Genomic DNA, 23,168 nt, shown 5'->3' with positions numbered 1-23,168 from the left:
AAAGGAAACTTACCGTATATACTCGAGTATAAGCCGACCCGAATATAAGCCGAGACCCCTACTTTTGCCAGAAAAAAGTGGGAAAACTTATTGACTCGAGTATAAGCCTAGGGTGGGAAATGCTGCAGCTACTGGACCCAACTGGACCACCACGAGACACAAAACAGGGGCTGCGTGCATGGTACAGGAGATGGCGCAGGTCATAGTACAGGCATTGCACAGGTCATGGTAAGGGCATGGCACAGGTCAGGGCACAGGTGATGGTACAGGCATGGCACAGATGAAGGTATAGGCATGGCACAGGTCACAGTACAGGCATGGCACAGGTCACAGTACAGGCATGGCACAGGTCATGGTACAGGCATGGCACAGGTCATGGTACAGGCAGGGCACAGGTCATGGTATAGGCATAGTACAGGTGATGGTATAGGCATGGCACAGTAAGTACAGGCATGGCACAGTAAGTACAGGCATGGCACAGTATGTATAGGCATGGCACAGTAGGTATAGGCATGGCACAGTAGGTATAGGCATGGCACAGTAGGTAGAGGCATGGCACAGTAATTAGAGGCATGGCACAGTAATTAGAGGCATGGCACAGTATGTATAGGCATGGCACAGTATGTACAGGCATGGCACAGTAATTAGAGGCATGGCACAGTAATTAGAGGCATGGCACAGTATGTATAGGCATGGCACAGTAGGTATAGGCATGGCACAATAATTACAGGCATTGCACAGGAGATGCAGTGCTGCGGGCATGGTACAGGAGAATGTCTGTACCATGCCCGCAGCACTGCATGAGGAAATACAGGGGCTGCTGAGGCATCTCACTTACCTGTCGGTGAGGCGCCGTCTTCGATTTAAAAATCGCGCCACCCGGCGCCGCCATACGTCACCGCAAATGCGCCACCGGTGCTCGGGAAAAGCCGAACACGTTCGGCTATTTCCGGGCATGCGGCACATGCGCAGTGACACGTCGGCGCCGAGCGGCGCCATTTTTAAAAAGACACTCCAGTCAGTGACTCGAGTATAAGCCGAGGGGTGCATTTTCAGCATGAAAAAACATGCTGAAAAACTCGGCTTATACTCGAGTATATACGGTAACTTAAAATATAAAAGAAGCTAATGTTAGCAAAAAACAAGATCGTACAAGTGTAAAGAGACACTGTGCAATAGCTCCCTTGTTCACAATGTCTTATTTTTTTTTTTCTAAATGAATAGCTTCATTATTGCAGCTTCTGGCTTATATCAAGTGCCAACATTTTATACAGAGATGTACAATTAGTAAAATGTTCAAAAATTGTCCCCATGGGTAAAGCATAATTAAACCGAAGTACAAAAATGTAATCTATTGCAACTCACGAGTCCCTGTGTGTGGTGGCTGCCTTAGTTTACTTTTTCGGGATTTTTCCTTTATTTTTACCTGGTAATCCAGCCAAAATCACCCTTTCTGTTTTAAAGTGACAACAATCATTCAGTATACTGCATCTATTATGCTGCAGCATTGTCACCCTAGGACAGGACTACACCTCACCATTACCTATCACTATAACAGGCATAAGGATTCTGTAATAAACAGAGAACGCTGGAGCCAATGTAACCACCCAAAGTTATAGGCCTCATGCACATATAAAAGTATAGCCCTCATGCACATGAGTGTATGGATTTATGCTTTAAATATGACACCAGAAGCTGGCAGAAAAAATGCCTCTAATGTTGCATTTGTATGCACATTTTCAGGCATATGAGTTTTAGAAGCATAGGAGCGTAAACTTATTAGATTAGCTAGACTATTCATTTATTCTAGCCACTAAAATCAATTTATGTAAGTGCATACAATAATATTCAAAAGATCCTCTCCAATTGCAGCTTTGTGTTTTTTTTTTGCCTTTAAACACTGCCCTTACAACACCTAACTAAAAGCATATGTGGCCATGCACATTAGGTTAACACTGAACTAAGTTAAAAGACATATAAAAAAAATATATATATATATATATATATTATATATATATATATATATATATATATATATATGCTGGACTCCTGTAAAAGCTGCGTTTTTTTTACTCCTGTGTGCATAAGACAAAAGCTCACTAGGTTTCTAACAGGATCAACAGGTATTGTGGGGGTTTACATGCACTTTATCATTTTAGCAATAGGAGTTATTTAATAATATGTAACATATAAATAGTGTTCCACCGCATTTAGTTCAATTGCAAAATTCATCCGGAAATAACACACTATATTAGTTTTGTCTTTTCTATTGCTCTCTCTAGCTAGCTGTCAGAACTGGCTGTAGATCTGCAGAGGATACATCTTTAGTGTATTTGACAGTGATGTGTACAGCGGGCTATAGACCTTGCGTAATAAGACACCTGGTGAGTGTCAGTCTAAATTGAGAAGTATTGATCTCTACACTTTTCAAAGCATCTGGTTTAGCCCATAACTTCCTACATTGATATACAGATGCAGTAAACTTTGAATGGTTATTTATCATGAACAATTAGTTATTTACTCACTAATACGTATATAAACGGGTGTGAGTATCTGAGATCTTCAAGCCTCCGAGGCTGACTTTAACAGCAGCTGTCAGCTCAACTGCATTCATTTCTATGATGAATGGTGGTTAATGCAAGGCACATACTGTAACATGGCAGCACAAATCTACACATCAGCAGACCAAAAGGACAGTCGCTTTGGCAGATAAAGCAAGTCTGGATTCTCATTTACTTGTGATTTGACAAGGTCAATGCAGGAAGCAAAGACTGAAGAGAACTGACTACTGCCCCTGAAATGTATTATTGAGTAAAAATATAATATAACAGCACCAATAACACAAACAAAATGTTATTCGGGATGCTTGAAATATCACATATTGTAATGTCAGCAAAAATAGGATCTCTGAATTAGCAATAAAATCAGTTACCTGTGTCGTACTGATTTTATTGCTAATTCAAAAATCCTACAGATTAGAAGGCCCCTTGAGCATTACAACATGGTCCATATACAACTTACCTTTAGATGATTGGACACTGGCAAAAAAGGAAAGCTGCACGGACAACCCCCCCCCCCCCCCCCCCACCCCTAGCTAGTGTAATTTTTGTAGCAAAAAAACAGATCATAAGAACAGGAGGGAGTGATCGGTGTCTTAAACTGTACTCCATAAAACAGATTTTACTGATAAGCCAAATATCTGATTTCCCTCGTCATCCAGTGCAGGAAACAGGCTTTTTATTATGATTGGGATATCTAAAAGCCATCACACTGAAGGGTGGGCAATACAGCAAACACCACCACAAAAAATGAACTACTTAAGAAGGCTTGACAGACTCAACCAGAAAGCCATAAGACATCCCCCCACTTTTAGAAAGGAGTTTTAGCCACGGGAGTTAAGCTGACTAGCATTTAAGTCAAAGAATCCTGCAAGTGTGAATGGGAAGGCTTGATGAAGTGTATCTGCCAGGCTATTCAAGCAGTAGCGTAGGAACATAGGGTCTAACTAACTGTGGACAGAGGAGGCATAAGAATGAAGTTAGGATTTAGATAAAGGGAGCTTTAGAGGGCCTCTAACCTCTTGCCTACTGTGTCAATGAACACAGAATTATCCTCCAATTTCACTTCCACAGTAAGAACCCAGTTAGGCAAGAAATTTTCCTCAGAAGGATTCTGATGGGCGAAGCATTTTGGAAGAGCAAAAAATAGATCGGCAACCACCCCCAGCAGGATCAAGTGCATGGGCACCCAAATTCTAACATTATTTGCAAAAAAAAAAAAAAAACACACGTTAGTCTCCTAATTGAGCACTGTAAATAACATTCAAAGAAAATGGTGACCAGGCAGAAGATACACTGCTAAAGATATATGGGCAGAAAAAAATCTGTTAAAGCCATTTATAGTTACTTACCCTGATTGTAAATGGCTGCTTGGCATGTTTCAGTCCATATAAACAAAAGTCCATATAAACAAAAAAAAAATAAATAACTATGTTGTTTACTTACCAAAACCAGCAATATCTAAAACTCCAATGAAGAAAGAGGACCTCTCAAATGGAAAGCATTGGTTTACCCGGTTAACCACGTGATCAAAAAGTCGGCTATACACCGCCTTTGCCAGAGCATCACGGGCATTATTTGCCTGCTCTACTTTCAGAGGCACCCTAAAACACAGATAGTTGGACATTAGTCATTTACTCATAAAAATCATTTTAAACTGAATGCAAAACTAGAGAGAGAAAGACACATGAAAATGTATCCTACCAAGAATTTCAGATGCTAGAGAAGAAAAACTTTACCAGCCAACAGTTTGGTTAAAACAAAATCTCGAAACTATTTTGCAACTATTCTATTCAGTCATTTTTACAAAAAAAATTTAACAACACTCCACAAAATACCATTAACTTCAATCTATGATCCAATAGCAGAAAAAGCAAGGCAAATAAAATGTTGGTTTTGGGTGTTAATCACTAAGCTCCATACTGTTCACCAATGTGAACACAAGTAATCTATTTAATGAGTGGGATAATAAATAAATGTCAAATTAGCACAATCATATTAAATATATCTTTTTCAACTTCAGAAATTATTCTACTAAAGTGGAATAATCACATACACCTACAGCACAATACACATTAATGTTTATGGGGGTATACATAAAGCCGCCATAATCCAAGCACACATAAATATTCATGCGTAATAATTAATCTGATCATCCTATTTATAAACTATATATTCTTAACTCACAATGCCTTTTTTGGATTAGGATTGAAAATATGTTTGCCAACAGATTAAGCATGCAACTTGGCCAGTAAAAATGGGACTTGTTGTCAACAATTATCAAAAGGAAAAAGATCATAAGGCTGGGATCTCTTCCTAGAAAAGGGACAGCCTTACCATAAACTCAGGATTGTCTCTGAAGGATTACTACTCTTTACTATGGCATGTTGACTTTTGATATGGCAGGGTGGTGCATAAACACTACTGTATTTATTCTTTTAAAACATGCTTATTTTTTAATTAATTCCCTTTTATGTATTTGCCATATCTGGTTACAATGCTAAAAATGTATATGCCTAAAGTGTAATAGGGTAGAAGTGGAATTTAAACTATGGTTCCTTATATCGAATACAGAAATTTCAACTATGCCTCAAAAAACAGACTGCATGATGTTACAGTAAGCAATAAAAAGAATACTGCTCATTTCTGTACAGAATATAATGAGCGTACATGTGCATGAGAAAAGGAGAAACAGACAGTTATTACTGGACCTCTTGACCTCATAGACCCAGATGTGGTTTGCTTAGTCTGCATCCACTTTAGTTATGTATGATGCAAACATTCTAGTTATTTGAGATTCACACTACAGCTGTATTGATCAACTCCAGCCCTCAAGGGCCACTAGCAGTGAATATTTTCAGTTCTATTTGAAACTTCGTTGGTGAAATGATTAGTACTTAGTGTGAGCCAGGTTACTGCTATACATGGCTGAGCCTCTACTGATGAGCACAGGAAAAAAAAAAAAAAAAAACAGCACTGCTGTAAACCCTGGAGAAATGGAGTGTCAGTATACTATAGAAAGAAAAGCAATATGGAAGTTGATGCAAGAGGCTTTGGGCAGATTTCTGAGCCAGGTATACTTAATGCATATTAAATAAATAGATACACAAGCCTCAAAGCTGCACAGTACCACATTTATTTTTATAAAATACCATAACGGACTACTAAACTGCAACAATATGGGATATTTATATGCAACATACTTTAGGCTGCACAGACTGTTACAGCGCTAATCCTTTAAGATTAATATCTTTCTGACATACATTTTAGATATGGAAAGATAAACAGCAAAAGTAGTTAAATGCCCTGTGTTCACAGATTTTTAAAACCGATAATGTCAAAATGTAATTTAGGAACAAAATCTAAAAATTATTGCACATGCTTTTTTTTTGTATGCCCCAATCTACAAACAAACAGTTATCTGTCCCTAATTATAACAGCTCTCCATGGACACTAGGATACAAAAGAGATGTGGACAATGTGACTGACAACTACAGGGACTCGCTCCTGAACTGTTCAGGTTACATATTACTCAGGACACTGAATTAATGGATTCCTAACACTTATATACGGTAGGTCATATAAACACTGCAGCTCAAAAATCCCTGTTTCACAGACGTTTGACTTTTTCTTTTTTCGGCCCTTCCATTTTAGGCTATGAGTTAGATTTACTAAAACTGGAGAGTGCAAAATCTGGTACAGCGGTGCATAGAAACCAATCAAATCCTAGGTTTTATTCTCAAAGTCTAATGCTGGCCATACACTAGCCAAAAGAGCTTTCGAAAATCTGTAATTTGGTCCGATCGTTCGTTTTTCGTCGAGTTAATGGGCACAAATAGAAAATCGTTTTTAACTTTTCAGAGCCAAAAAAATCGAAGGAACAGTTTTGAAAATCTGCCGGCCGAATGATAAACTAACAATAAATTGAAAGGTTGTGTTTCTCGGCCGACCTGTTTGCACTAGGCATATGTGACAAACTGAACAAAAAACAGATTCATTTATGTCCATTGAATGATTTATCGTTCGAAATTCGGTCATTACTTGATGGCACGATCGTCTGGTCTCACGGCCAATTTTTTGCTTTTCGAAAAGGAGTTTGCCCGATATTTTCGGGTAGTGTATGGCCAGCTTAAGGCTGGGTTCACAATTCGCATGACAGGAGAGTGTGACCGGCTCTCGATGAAGCCAGTTCACACAGCTCCGGGGGGCCGCAGTCTGCATTTGGAAAGGGTCCTGTGCATCTTTGGCTCTGAAGCAGGTGCTAATTCAGGCAAAAATTTGCACCCGGTTCAGAGAACAGGGATGCACCGGACCCCTGCTGTGAGCCGCAGCATGTGAGAACCCCAGCCTAACTGAACAAGCTGAAGTTAGAAGCTGATTGGTTACCATGCACAGCTGCACCAAATTTTGCACGCTTTAGTTTTAGTAAATCAACCCCTATGTGCCCATGCACACATAGGCATTTGCAGATGTTTTGAGGCAAGAGCATTTATAGGCAGAAAAAAAAAACATCACCTACACCTTTAGGAAAGGAGTGTTTTGGCAGAAAAATTGCAAAATGCGCCTAAGCACTAGGCGCATTTAGTGCTTGAGCATTCGTTTATTTTAGTGATCAAAATCATTTAATATTCTGGCCAAAGAAATGAATAAATACACAAACGATTGGCAGACCTTAGTCGCGTTTTTGAAGCCACTTTTTTTCTGCCAGCAGAAAAGTGTTTAGAAGAGCTGGGCAAACAGTGTGCATGGGGCTAGCATGAATCCAAAAATGACAGCATCCTGGCCACTAGAATGGATCCGACAATCATAGAAAATATGTTAATATTTTAAATAATTACACATTTCCTCATCATCTAGTAGTCACAATGCAGTATTTTCCCAGACTCCTAATCTTATGAATGAAGAACATTCAACTTGGAGAGAAATCTACAAGTAACATTTGATTTTGCCAGTATTCACACAGAACTAATGTACATGCACTTTCATAGGACAAGTAGCTCTGCAATTTTATTTTTATACATACACCCCATAAAACAAGTAAATTGGATTCCTTTCAGTCCTACAAGCCTTGAATATAAAAAAGCATAGAAATACAGAAGGAAGCACCAGACCAAAACCAAATAAGATTCCAGGATAACTTTAATTGTTGGCATATAAAAAAAATGTAATATATATATACATACATACACACACACACACATACTCGCATATATAGTATCTCACAAAAGTGGGTACACCCTTCACATTTTTGTAAATATTTTATTATATCTTTTCATGTGACAACACTGAAGAAATGACACTTTGCTACAATGTAAAGTAGTGAATGTACAGCTTGTATAACAGTGTTAATTTGCTGTCCCCTCAAAATAACTCACACAGCCATTAGTGTCTAAACCGCTGGCAACAAAAGTTAGTATACCCCTACGTTAAAATGTCCAAACTGGGCCCAATGTGTTAAATTTGGTGTTTTTGCTTTCACTCTCTCCTACTGGTCACTGGAAGTTCAACATGGCACTTCATGGCAAAGAACTCTCTGAGGATCTAAAAAAAAAAAAAAAGAATTGTTGCTCTACATAAAGATGGCCTAGGCTATAAGAAGATTGCCAAGACCCTGAAACTGAGCTGCAGCATGGTGGCCAAGTCCATACAGTGGTTTAACAGGACAGGTTCCACTCAGAACAGGCCTCGCCATGGTCAACCAAAGAAGTTGAGTACATGTGCTCATCATCAGATCTAGAGGTTGTCTTTGGGTAATAGACGTTCGAGTGCTGCCAGCATTGCTACAGATGTTGAAGAGGTGGGGGGGGGAGGTCAGCCTGTCAGTGCTCAGACCATATATCGCACACTGCATTAAATTGGTCTGCATGACTGTCGCCCCAGAAGGAAGCCTCTTCTAAAAGATGATGCACAAGAAAGCCCGAAAACTGTTTGCTGAAGACAAGCAGGCTAAGGACATGGATTACTGGAACCATGTCCTGTGGTCTGATGAGACCAAGATAAACTTATTTGGTTTAGATGATGTCAAGTGTGTGTGGCGGCAACCAGGTGAGGAGTACAAAGACAAGTGTGTCTTGCCTACAGTCAGGCATGATGGTGGGAGTGTCATAGTCTGCAGCTGCATGAGTGCTGCCAGCACTGGGGAGCTACAGTTCATCTACAGTTCATTGAGGGAACCATGCATGCCAACATGTACTGTGACATACTGAAGCTCAGCATGGTCTCCTCCCTTCAGGGGCTTGGGACACAGGGCAGTATTCCAACATGATAATGACCCCAGATACACCTTCAAGTCGACCGCTGCCTTGCTAAATATGCTGAGGGTAGAGGTGATGGACTGACCAAGCATGTCTCCAGACCTAAACCCTATTGAGCATCTGTGGGGCATTCTCAAACGGAAAGGTGGAAGAGGTCCGCTAACATCCACCAGCTCCATGATGTCTTCATGGAGGAGTGGACTCCAGTGGCAACCTGTGAAGCCCTGGTGAACTCAATGTCCAAAAGGGTGAAGACAGCGCTGGAAAAAAATGATTGCCACACAAAATATTGACACTTTGGGCCCAATTTGGACATTTTAACTTAGAGGTGTACTCACTTTTGTTGCCAGCGGTTTAGACATTAATGGCTGTGTGTTGAGTTATTTTGAGGGGAAAGCAAATTTACACTGTTATACAAGCTGTACACTCACTACTTTACATTGTAGCAAAGTGTCATTTCTTTAGTGTTGTCACAGGAAAAGATATAATAAAATATTTACAAAAATGTGAGGGATGTACTCACTTTTGTAAGATACTGAAGATGTCTGAAGGTGGTCAAATACACCCTGAGCATTCAATCAATCTCCAATAGCGATGGCAGCTTTTCTATTAAGGAAACCTATATATTGGTTTGAAAACACAATCTGGATATGTTCAGTCTTCCAAGATCTCTGGTACCCAATATCCAAATAGTCTAGGAGTATCTTCAAATCTAAAATCTTCCAAATCCCTAAGTAGTTATCAGAATATCATTTTTTGTAGGACTGGGACAAGTCAAGTTATATCCATTCTTCCCTATTGTCATAAAAAGAATAGCAGATAAAAAAAAAAAAAAAACTTAGCGGAGGTCTCCTGATACAATCATTTACATGCATTACAAGGACTGATAGTCACAAGATTGTTTGATTAAAGGCCTATGCAAAGATATCTTGATACAGAAACAGGTTAGTTAACTGGTTACTTATGAAACATACCTGTCGTTTTTTTTTTACACAGTGTGGGAGTCTATGTAAAAACATCAACATCACTGACCTCGCTCAATAAATGATAAAAAAAATGTATATATACCCATTAAATGAATTAATTTCCCCCATGCTGTTCCAAGCTTATAACACCCCATAATTCATAACGGAGTGGGAAAATATTAACTCATTTCTTTATACCAAAGGGACAGCTTAACTTTACATATTCAACTTTCAGGACTGTAAACAAATAAAAGAGTTTAGTTTAGTGCCTCGAGCAACCTAAAATGTCTGCAGCACTCACAGAGTAAATCAGTTTCCTGTGGGACTGGCGTTTAAAAAAAAAAATCTACAAGTGCTAAATAGACTTTGCTTAGTATGCCGGTAAATTTTATATTCAATTTTAAAATAGTTTAGAGCTTACGGTAAAAAATAAAAAAAATTTAAAATTATACAATTATCTCAAACAAGTCTGCGCATGCTCCTCTGACATCAACAAGGTGTTTTCGTCCACAAAGCTCCTGCTCACTGGATATCTACTCTTTTTCGGACCATTTTCTGTAAACCTTAGAGCTGCTTGTGTGTGAAAATCCCAGTAGATCAGCAGTTTTTGAAATACAAACACCAGCCCATCTGGCACCAACCACCATGCCACGTTCAAAGCCACTTAAATCACCTTCCTTCCCCCATTCTAAAGCTCAGTTTGAACTTCAGCAAGTCACCTTCACCACATCTAGATGCCTAAATGCATTGAGTTGCTGCCCTGTGACTGGCTGATTACCAATTTGTGTCACCAGCAATTGAACAGCTGTACCTAATAAAGTGGATGGTGAGTGCATATACACTATATTGTCAAAAGTATTGGGACACCTGCCTTTATACGCATAGACTTTAATGGCATCCCAGTCTTAGCCCTTAGGATTCAATATAAATTTGGCCCACCCTTTGCAGCTAGAACAGCTTCAACACTTCTGGGAAGGGGCGTACACAAGGTTTAGGAGAATGTCTAGGAGAATGTTTGACCATTCTTCCAGAAGCACATTTGTGAGGTCAGGCATGGATATTGGAGAGAAGGCCTAGCTTGTAGTCTCCACTCTGATTAATCCCAAAGGTGTTCTATCGGGTTGAGGTACAGTTTAGGGCTTGTGTGTATGGGCTATTGCTAATTTTAGAACTGCCTGTCCCCATATAGGTCAATAGGGACAAATAGGCACCTTAGAAGGAGGTCAATAAGAAGAATCTCAGAAGCACGAAACTAAGGCCAAATGCGAGCTGAAGGCACATGAAAGTATGCTGCATTTTCCCATCTATGCTTAGAGGTTTGCACTTATCTAAAATAAAGAAATCCTTCTGATTAATAGTAAATAGTGGCAGCTCCCACATAGGTTTCATTTAAAGTCTGGTATAATTGTCTTTGTTTTATGGTAAATACGTGTTTTTGTTTTTTTCATGCTATAGAAAGAGAATCAAATGTCTCTCCTTTTCATCTGGATTTATGTCACAGGAAATCAGTTAAAACCTTTAGGAAAAATTATAAGAGTAAATGATTAGATTGTGATTTTTTTAAGTGATTTGTTAAGTCCACAAGGGAAATTCACACCAATTTTGAGAGTATTGATCTGTGGATCACAAGTGTTCTGTTCACCACTGCAAAGCATTGAACAGAAGAAACCATTCAAAAACCTCACCTTTGTAAGCAATCTTTTGTAACGTTTGGTTCAGGTGTAAGGTTTATATCCTTCGCTTAAAAGTAAAATCTGTGAAAGCCAAACTTAGCTATGCATGGATTAACTTGTTTTACATTTATTGATCCTAAACAAACTTACTCTGAAGCTCTCAATGCAATCCACTGGATGAGACAACTAATAGTACTATTTTTTTTTTTGTTGCGTCTTCCCATCTCTGCCAGCTCACCGGTTAACTTGGTTTGTTCATGTGTGTTCCGCGCTATGGATGTTGGTAATATAGAGCTGCTGCCCCCACTTGGACTACCTACCGTAGTAGTGTCTGATAAGTGAATTTGCAAAGGGGAGTGGGTATTGGCGCTGCTCTGCTCTACCTCAGAGTGTTGAACTGAATTTGCCATATATCATATCTTGCCCAGTAATATTTGATTACATAAACATATGACTATAAAAATACAAAAAAAAAAATGCATATAACTGTATATATAGTGAATTTTTTGCAAAAAAGCAAGTGCCGGTGAAAATAATCACTAAGTGCTGTAATAAAATCAAAAGGTGCTTCAACAAATTATTAGTTAAAGGGTGTGCACACTTATGCAACCATTTTAGTGTTTTATTTTTACCTCCCACCTAAAAGATTTCAGTTTGTTGTTCAACTGAGTTGTACAGTTTACAGGTCACATTAAAAAGGTGGAAAAATTCTGAAATGATTTACTGTAGCTTTTTTCTTTTTTTTTCTCATCACAGAAAACTGATATTTTATCAGGGATCTGTAGACTTTTTATACCCACTGTTTATACCCCAAAGGAGCATATACAATTTGAAGCAAACCAGCATAATGGTGGTCTGGCATAATAAATGAGCACAGTTTAAACCCTGGCCTTGAGATTAAAAAGATTAAAAAAGAGAGGGGAAGGGCGTTCTTCCCTGCTACTAATATACATGAGTAAAAGGAGTTATATATATCACAGGATGTGTTAGGAAATATTTACTCTTAATGAAGGGTGGAATATTGTACGAATGGATGGACAATATATATATTTAAATATATATATAATTTTTTTTTTTCTGCAAAAGGACATATGATTGGTATCACTGGTCACTTTATATGCTATTGGTCACTTAAAATTTTATGAGCACAATGATATTTTTAAGGCACAATTGATTTCATTATGTGTTAATAATATTTAATATTTTCACTGGGTACTTGCTTAGGGCTATTTATTTCATCAAGTGTTTGTATCTATAATAATATATTGATTATTTTCACTTGGCACTTGCTTTTGTTTGCACAAAAATCACTATGTATATATATATATATATATATATATATATATATATATATATATATATATAATTATATGCATTTTTGTATTTTTACAGTCATATGTTTATCTAATCAATTATTACTAACACTTGAAGGTAAAACAGAGCAGCTCCAATACCCACTCCTCTTTGCATATTCATTCATCGGGTAACTTGTTCTATTTTTACCATAATTAACCTTAGTGTATTTTATTTGATTTGTTCAGATTTGCTCGACATAACCTGTGCTATTTAATGCTACTGGCTGCTTATATCCCATAATCCTCTTAAAAAGCTAATTTCCATTAGTGACAAAACTCCAACAACCTCCAAACTTTAGGAATTAAAGACAATTAATGACTTTTTTTCCATTGGTTTACATCTCGAGTGTCACTTGACTTTAAGTAATAGTTCAGTGTTGTATTAAAATCCTAAAATTCCAAGGAACAAGAAATGTGCCAAATGTTGCATGTGACTTCACGTGGTGAATCATTGCACTTTCCTTTACCATCATCATGCTTAAGTGGATGTAAACCCTCTCCTATACCCAGTGAAGTGAACAGCCTCAGATGATACACAGAGATGAAAAAATCTCCCAATGTAAGTTTTATTTGTATACCTGCTGTCATAAGCTTTATATAGTATACTGTTTAGAAAGTATACATCGTGTTGGAATTTTTTTTCTTCCGGTTTCAGCTGTGGGAGTGTAGTCTTGACATACACTGTGTGACAGCTGATTGGAGGAAAGACACACACCCCCACTCCACATAGGCAGAGGAAAGAAGGAATGTGCAGAGCTGTGCTGGGAATAGACCAGCTCTCTGTTAATCTATTTATAGCTCCTATCCCGACACAAATTTTCAGCTGCTTTTATCTCCCATCTCAGAGAATTTGTCAGAAGTTAATATGCTGATAACAGATATGGGACTCAGGGCTTTGGAAAGAGATAAGTAAACACTACAGATAAATGTGCCCTGGTCAAATTTTATGAATCAGGTTTACATCCACTTTAAAACACTTGATTATTCCTTGTTCATCTAGCCCCATGTCTTCTTTCAGTGCCCTCCCAGGCTTCTGATCGGGAAACAAACACTGCAAACATCAGTAACAAGCAGATGGCCCCTGCTTCCACCTATAGCTGGCCTTTCACTGCACACGTCATGCAGCAGTCAGGTGATCTACTGCTGTTATAATCCTGCTGTCTCTTTATATATTGTTCATCAGCAATTTTACGGCAATGAGAGTTTGTTTGTAACTGATGGCTTTTTTTGTGGATCTGGATTAATAAACAATGCCAGCAGCAAGGGTGCAGACAACAGAGCAGCTGTTAATCTCTGACCCTGTGATAGTGGATAGTGGCTTTTCAAAGTAGGGCTTCATGCTGCTCATCCACTTCTGAACTTTAAGAGTAGGCACGCATACTTGTATAACCTCAATAAGGTGCGCTATCAATTAAAAAAAGCTCACAATCACAATACAGTGTGATATCACTTTAACCACCAAAAGGTTTTACCCCCTTCACGACCAGACCATTTTTTGCTATTCAGCTCTGTGCTACTTTAACTGGCAACTGTCTGGTCATTTGCACGCAAATAAAACTACTTTAACTGGCATTGTGCTACTTTAACAGGCAATTGCGCAACACTGAACGCAAATGAAACATATTTTTTCGACACAAATAGAGCTTTCTTTTGGTGATATTTGATTGCCACTGGGTTTTTCTTTTTCATTTTTTTAATATAATAAAAAGAAAATACCGAAAATGATGTTGTTAGAAAACATATCCAATTAAAAAAAAAAAAATAATAATCAAATTTCTTTATAAATTAAAGCCAAAATGTATTCTGCCGCATGTTTTTGGTAAAAGAAAATCCCATTAAGTGTATATTGTTTATTGTGAATTCTATAGCATCTACAAATTACACAGCTGTAGACGCTATACTGGAATGGCGGTGATAGGCAACTTATAGTGTGATGCGCAATCTGCCACTAGACACTTGCTGGGAGGGTCACTAACATCAGCCGGATAATACGCCGCAGGACTACTGCTGAGACAGACAGTCTTTCATGCGCGGCTAGAGGAGCAAAGGAATCATCCCCACTATCTGAGCACGCAAGGTGTGTGGATGGAGACCCAGAAGGGTAACTCCCATCCACGGCGGCCTAATCAGATTTAGGATCTGATGAGACAGAGGAAGAAGGTGAAGGCGGGGGATGCATTTTGCTTGCCCATTTTTCCAGGACCAAATCTACCTTGGACACCACCAGGACAGCCATCAGCGCAGTCAGTTGTCCAGACCCGGGCTCCAGGGACTCCATTAATGGAGAGAGGAACCCACACAAAAAAGGTGTGTCACACTGCAAGGGACACCCCACCGCAAGTGGCACCACAAGGCCCAGCACAGAGCACTACCGCTGCTAAAGTACCTATAGCAGAGAGTGGGAGTATACCGCCTGGGACTGCCCCATAGGCATAGTCATGTTCTTTTCTGCCTAGTGTCCTACTCCTGTAGGGGGCAGTATAACCAACATAGTCAAGAAGATGAGGAGCTATGTCTGTCAATGAACGAAACAGAAAAAATATTTTGAGAAAAGAAAAAAGGCTAGTAAAAAACAAAAAAATGAGGATAATTTTCTCAGTAGAGAAAAATAATTCATGCTCCTAGCAAAAATCTGAGGCACGCTGGGAGTGGCAGAGATTATACCTAGCTACCCAATGGTCTCCCTTGAAGGCAGCGGTATAACCCAGTTGCATCAAAATACCCACCGATCCGGTGTCCCTTAAAAGGAGAAGTATAGTCAAAGCTTTTAGGGCTGTACTTCTATGTATCAAATGAGTGCAGTTCATCTGCACTCCTGTGACCCGTTTTCAGCCGACAGTGAGCGAAAGCCTATTGTCAGCTGATGTCACAGAGGCAGTCAAGGCTCTGAAAAGATCCTGACTATATGTTCGGGATTCACCAAGTTGGCTGGACCAAGCTGAGAACCTGAGCAAGCTGCTCCCGTCGCCTCCACAGCTCAGGGCTCCAGTGAGCACTGGAGGGGCAGAGCCTAAGGATTAAGAGCTGAGAGATCAGCCATGTTTGATCGCTCAGTTCTCAGTGCAGAGCCGGTGGAGGACAGATACAGCTTTGGGTCAATGCTGCATCCATCTAGGTGAAATTTTTTTTTTCTACCTAAACCCATTCTTCTGTTTAAATAAAAAGAATAAATATTACAATGTTGTTCTTGGGCTTAAAAAATGTTTAAGGAACTCAAGGTATTTCTCTAAACAGACTTTTGACTGCTGCAACAAAGTGTTTTATTGTGTTGATTGCCTTTGAAAAAAATACTGCACTTAGAGAAGATCTTTGGAACTTGAATTCCTTGTGGCCCTCATACATACATTTGAGATTCCAAAAGCAGTATACTAGGTGTGCTGCATGGGACTAAATGAGCACTGGGAGTGACAGAACCATAGAGCTCATCTTTAAAGTTTATAAAAAAATATTTCAAAATGAATAAATCATATGTTAAATAGGATGCATTTAGTACCTTTTGTAGCATGTGCAAAATAAAACGGATACATTTCACATACTAAAGCTATCCAAGGATGATTTTGCTTAAATGAAAAAGCATTGATCAGTTTGTTTCCTATTTGTCCTCATCATTTAGTCAATGAATAATCACTTAACTTCATACGACTTGATTTATATCTTAAGCAGATTTGCTTTAAAGAGGGATTTGTTGATGCTCCAAGGTTAAGGAGTTGATTATTGATTCAAAACTCTGACAATAAAAAGCATAGTCCATCTTTTGGGGAAAAAAAAATGAATAATTGCACCCACATTAATAAAAATATGTATTTTTTTTGCATTGGAGCATGTAGAGCACCAGAGTCGTGACCAGTGCATTGTATGTGCAATGCACATGCTCCTGTAGACTCTTACTGAGCTCCAGGACCATACAAAGGAACCAACCTTTGGTCATGGGGCTGAATGGAAAAATAAATGGACTTTCAGTATGGTGAAGTCACCACATTTATGCGTCAATAAAATTTGAGGTCATCTGCCCCTGTGGAAGATGGGACTTGCAGTCTCCCATTATCAGGCCCTTAGAATAATAAAAAATGCCATGGGAAGAACAACCCCCAATTCAGGTAAGTGGGGGTGGGGTGGTTGAGGGTGGGGGCTGGGAAATGTAACCATGTTTTATGTTTACCCTAAATACTGGTGCAGTCTTAAACATGGTCAAAAAAAGTAGACTTAGCCTCTAAATATGGCAGTTGCCCTATAAACATATTTTATCCCTGAATCATTCATTTACATATGTGATGCAGATAAATATTGCAATTCTGAAGCCTGAACTGCAAAATATAATTAAAAGTTAAAATGTAATAAAATATATTTCATATTAAAAGTTTCTTATAATATAGGCAAGTTAAAGCCATACTAGGAAAAAAAAAACAAGGTTATCATGATCGAGTGAGTGCCACAAATGCTGGCACGAGATCGGCAACTGATTCTATGATTGATGATGGAGGAATTGGGCATTAGCAAGGACCAGATGCGCACCATCGTGCGCAAAAATTTGGGTAAGCAAAAGATTTGTTTGCAGTTTGTGTTCCACAAGCTGACAGACAAACAGAAAGCAAAACGGATAGAAACCTCTGGAGATTTCATTACCATGTGTGACCAGGATCCATCTTTTCTGCAAACCATTGTCACAGGGGATGATACCTAGTGCTACAAGTTCGATCGGGAATCCAAGCGGCAATTGATAGAATGGTATTCCCCGTGACCCAAAAAGAGGCACCAGCAAACTTCTTTTCATTTCCCTGCCTGAAGAGCATCATGAAAGGTGCAAGTTCGGCGGACATGGCAATCCAAGAATGTGACAGCGGTTTTGCGATTGAGTCCTAAAGAGGCCTTTGCTGACAGTTTCCAAAATCTTTATAAACATTGCCAAAAGTGTGTTGTGAAGGATAGCGATCATTTGGACGGCCAATAAAGGTAATTTGTTTGTATCTTCGGTTTGTTTTTGGACACCATTCACAGAACTTTTTAGACACCTCGTATTACAGAAAATATGATGAAAAGGTGCTCAGCCTGCACGAATACGTGTGACATGCAAAGTGCATTTTCACTCATACAGCTAAATTGGGATGACACCTACTTTATTTTTGTGACATACATACATTGTTTTAAAAAAAAAAAAATGAACGCAGTACAAACAATTAAAACAACAATTTTAAATAATGCAGCTTGCCAATCCTTAAATGTATTTTCTTTTCTTAGGCTTTTTTTCCTCTATTTTCACCAGGTGATTTGGCCAGAAACACACTTCTTTGGCTGTCTCCACTGCTGGAACGATTGAGACACCTTTGGCCACAGATAACGTTCATTTGAGAAGAACACTGTTAGCACCAGAAGCTTTAGATTGACTTGACTAAAAAACTAAAGCCAAACTCCAGCTAAATGTTTTAAGATGTTATAACACGGGTTTTCTTTTCCCTTTTGAGTTAAAGGGTTTCCATATATGAATAAAAGCTGACCATTGTAAGTTGGTAGCACTGGCATTGGTTTAAATTTTTCTTATTATTTGTTTTCTTAATTTTGTATTGTTGAATTTTACTTCCATCTGTTGATCCCGGAGACTGCACCCGACCGCTGGGGGGGGGGGGGGGTTTCATCCATTTCTTTGACACTCATTTTGAATTCCTTAGGGTAGGAATACTATATTGTTCCTTTTAAAATATTTAATCATGTATGTTACCATAGATACTCAAACTTACCATCTTACCCTAGGAATTAAAACCGTGAATACGGTCAGATCAGAAGTGGATGTTGTTTTTATCAAACAACTATGAGTATTAGTGAATTGATTGAATATTGAGGTCCATCATACCTACCTAGTCTATTTCCAATTACCCATACAGATGAGACCTGCACTTATTTATACTTACCTACTTATCAATCCCCTTTTCCTCGCTTTCTCCCCTTCCCTTTTGTTTGCCTTAATATGACCTTAGTGGTTCCTTTTTGGGTGACATCACATCCGCCGGGGGGGGGGGGGGGCTACATGATGTTGCCGGGCTCTCTCTCTCTCAACATCATCTGGTGGTGTTGGCACTGTGTGGGGTTAGCACTATCGGCAACAAATTTGGAATTGACGCAATAATGTTTCAATATTTTTATATTTTGATACTCATTTATTCATTACAGTTTACTTTTGTAATAGAAACTTCTGAGGAAGCGGCCACGAGAAACTTCTGAGGAACCATCATATATCTGTATTATTGATGTCCTTGATGCACATATCATGTGATCTTTGTACGATGTATGATACTCAAAAAATGTTTTTATCTATTGAATGTTTTTTCCTTTTTTTTTTGGAATAAAATTTATATGTTTAAATCATTTATTATACGTTTTTTGTTCTATGGCACCATTAAAATCCCATGCCCCTCCCTCCCCCCCATTTCCTAGAACCCGGTGTTGCATCTATGATGACCTAATGGCTGGGGTGTTAATCCAGCGTCTTTCACCCGTAGCCTACTGGCCCTCTCATATTTGCCCCCCGAATGCCCATGGAAATTTTTTTGAAGGAACAGAAACTTGGTGTAACCCTTTTTGTCAGTGGGGACAGGCTGAATTCCTTTCATTTCAAACTGTTCAGAGTTGCTTGCAGTCTGCCCAGGGCCTGCTCCAAACAAGCACCTAGAAAGATCTGACGTATTTTATTTACATTTTAGAAAAGCTGCATGAGTGACTATACATAGCATAGTGGGGTTTTGTCGAATTTGAGTTCAAAAGTGAACACACACATTCTAGCACCTGACGATTTCTTTTTTTTTTTTTTTTTTTTTTAGAGGTTTTGTTGGGGAGATCTCTGTAGGAGCCTCCAGTTCTGCACATGTGCTGTGTCATATATAAGGGGCTCTGCTCTCCCTGTTGATTTTTATTTATGTTACAGAGAAAGCAATGGGAGATGATGGAACATAAAAATGTAGATGGGAACACTCAAAACCTACAAAGTATATAAGAAAAGTGTTGAGAATTCTAGCAGGGCAATCTCCCTGTTAGAGTACCCCAGACATGTAAGATGTCTTGGGCTGATGCAGCTTACCTTATTCTACCTAAAACTAAAACATTTACTTTTGGGGATGTTGACTCTCCAATCATATTTTAAATACAATCATTGTAAGCACCCTACATCCCAACTCCAGACGCAATAAACTTACCAGGGTTAAAGGCATTTTTCGATTCTATTCCCACAGTCAAGCCGGCTTCTATCTACATTTTCCAATTCTCTTTGCTTACATGCTGGGGATTGCACTTCTGGTACATTTGGATGCAAGTAATGCAGATCTCATAGACCCCACCACTACAGTCCTGTCTCGGCTTCCCCAGGCCATTCACAAAACAAAAACACAGGGCTCCAGGATTAATTTTGTGAGTGGCCAAGAGAAGAGGGGGACAAGGACATAATCGTAGCACTGGGGAATAGGGGGTATGCAGCCCTTAAATCCAAGTGGGCCAGAAGAGAGATTACTTCCACCTACATGTAAACAAATATAATTGCAGTATGAAGAATAAAGCCAGCATGAAGGGGGTTGCTTTTTTTGGGAAATAGAATTTAAAACTACCTTAACCTGAGTAAGTTGTGCTGGAGTTGGGTTTTAGAGGTGAAAATGTTTTTATGGTTTCACATTTTGCACAAAGGAAAGGACACAACAATAAAATATTCATAAGTCAAAGCATGGCATATACAAATCAAAAATTTAGAGTCAAGGGTTATGTCACATAAGTAGTACCAGGCTCAGCATGAATACCGTAACAGAATATATACACATCATATGATTGAAATATCAAATACGCATGTGACAAGGCCTTTAGAGTGGCCATCATCTGGACTCATATGATGGACAATAAAGGCCTAGCCTGGTACCGGAGTTGGGCTTTAATGTGTCTTGTTATCATCCTTTTATATTCCACTGCACAACAGCATTAATATTAGGATAGGGAAACCAGTACTGTAAGCCAATTATGCTTTGCTGATGGAAATACTTTCCAATTGCTGATATGATAAAGAGCAGAGGGAGCTATTATGGCTAATCACTTGCTGCTGTTGCCCAAACAGAAGGCTTGTTCTTGGCCAAGATGTGCTTCTCCCATGCAAGTCAAGGAGCTGGCTACGCTGTCAGGTGGGGTTTTCAGTTGTATATTTATCTGCTTGCCTGGATATACCTTTTAAGAATATTCTAACACCTATAAGGTGTCACATGAATACAATATTTCAGGTGTAATTTTAACAAATTAAAAAAAAGATGACAAAAGCACTTTAAAAGCACAACAGTTTTGACAGAAACCACCTTATGAATTCCAAATATAGGCACATCTCTGATATAATTATCATATGTGGGGATCGTCGTTTACGGTAAGAAATTCCTGATTTATTATGTGACAACAAGGACTGACAGAATCTTTACACAAGGAGAGAGAGAGAAGAGTGCCTTGACAGTATTTCCTGATAATCGCAGATCAGCAAAGCTAAGCCTGTAGATTTATGTTGATTCATTGCTTACTCTATTACATAATATAGGATGCCGGTGACATGCAAGCACTCGCAGTGTGCTAATAAATATTTTTCAGATATAATTAACAAAATACAGACTATCTGCAGATAATGAATGATTACACTGAAAATCTAGAAAAGATATCGAGTACAGCATGCACCTGGATGGTAAAGCACACAGTTACACCAAGGCAATGAGCTAATACCAGGAAATTAATAAGGAATTGCCTTTTCTATTGCTTATCTATTTTGTACTCACAGAGAATTATATTGTAATTAACAGTTTGCATTTCATTTAACCCTTTTTTTTTTAGGTGAATTAAATATATACAGCTCAAAGTACATTATCATGAATGTGTTCCAGTACACATCGCACAAACAGTTGCAATTTTTTTTTACCTAAATAAGATTTCATTCACAGAAGGTAAAGCAGCACGATTGGCAAGTGAACATTACTGTCACTAATGAGCTCTGGCAACAGTGCTCGACTCAAACTGGTTTTATTATCATCATGTAAAAATTGAATCGAAAACAATTTGTAATGCAACAAAAAGGTATCTACTTTCATGTTCAAATATCTATAAATTACCTTTCACTTGAAACACCAGCTGTACAAATAACATTTCAAAAGTCCTTAACCCAGACTGTTTTGATCTCAGTTGTGATTATGTGAATAGAAAAGCCAATGAAAGAAATCTGGTGCATTTTGCATAGTGGTTTGAAGAATAAAATGTGAACAGCAAACACATCTGAGTAGTTGGAAAATCCTATTTTGTTCTTTGGAAACATGGCAGAAAAACCAACATGAAATTTAGAGTAAGAGTCAAGACAATTTTTTTTTTCACGTATAGCAATGTGTTTCTATGCTATAATTATTGTAACCTGTCTTTTACATTATTGTTCTGCAGTCAGCACTGTTGATGTTTCAGTCTAGATCTGGGTAACAGTTCATATGGGCTGTTATAATGGTACTGCAATAAAAAGGTAGTGATTCTGCACATTCTGGTGCCACCATGGCTCATAACTCAGGTGCCCAACACAGCCAGTACTCTAATCGTGGTCCAGAGTTTCTTGGACTTGGTAAGGTACCAGGACTGCTGGCAGAGCCTGAAGCATTGGGGATCAGGAGACACAAAGAGGCAACATGCATATGCAACTGCCACATCCCAACATTGCAGGCTGCCTTCGGTACAGCCTTAGTCCCATGAAATGACAGGCAATCATGTGACTATATGTGGCTAGGACTAAAGTTGTCAGTCACATCCTGGTAAAGAAGAAAAAGCTGAAGAGTTGAAAGAGAATACAGACCTACAGTATGGGAGTAATTTGAAGTTTAAAATACATGTTTTGAACATTAAAGGAACATATAGAGTAAAACAAGTAAAAAAAAAAATGAACAAGAGAGAAGGAAATAAATTAATAGTCCCTTCAGATCATACAGAACCAGAATGACCAGGTTTTCATTCAATGGAGGTGCTTGGTGGGGCACTGCATTTGGCAACCTTTTAAATGTGATGGGCTGCAATACACAACACATGAAAATATAGTCTTTACTTTATTGTTTTTGAGGGGCGTCGGGGGGCCATTAAAAAGTAATGGCACTGCAAGGGATGAAAGTGCATTACCATGCACTGGTGTTACAGAAATGCGTTTGTGTAAACAGGTCCATTTCAAACCGCCTTCTGCATTATTTTTAATAGTAAAAAAAGGAAGCATGACTGAAAAACCATGTGACCTGATTTAGAAAGAGGATTATAGTATTTTCACTACATCTTTATAAAGGAAGGTTTTTAAACTACCATACTACAACTTCATAACCAATCTATATCTTAACTGTAGTGTGTTTCC

At 38.6% G+C, this 23,168-nt stretch overlaps 1 protein-coding gene across 5 annotated transcripts in view; it reads right to left on the bottom strand.

Annotated features, from left to right (window-relative positions):
- The window catches only part of MYO6 (myosin VI), a 394,715-nt gene that overhangs the window by 145,612 nt on the left and 225,935 nt on the right, over positions 1 to 23,168 (bottom strand). For all 5 annotated transcript variants that reach the window (XM_082249660.1, XM_082249662.1, XM_082249661.1 and 2 more), the window contains exon 13: positions 4,005 to 4,162. In XM_082249660.1, the coding sequence (XP_082105786.1) occupies positions 4,005 to 4,162 (158 nt within the window). The remainder of the gene's footprint in view (positions 1 to 4,004; positions 4,163 to 23,168) is intronic.

The sequence above is a fragment of the Pelophylax lessonae genome (genome assembly GCF_965119305.1).
Source record: "Pelophylax lessonae genome assembly, chromosome: 3".
Lineage (NCBI taxonomy): Eukaryota > Metazoa > Chordata > Amphibia > Anura > Ranidae > Pelophylax > Pelophylax lessonae.
Note: the sequence above shows the minus strand (reverse complement) of the source record. Positions and strands in the feature narration are given on the sequence as shown.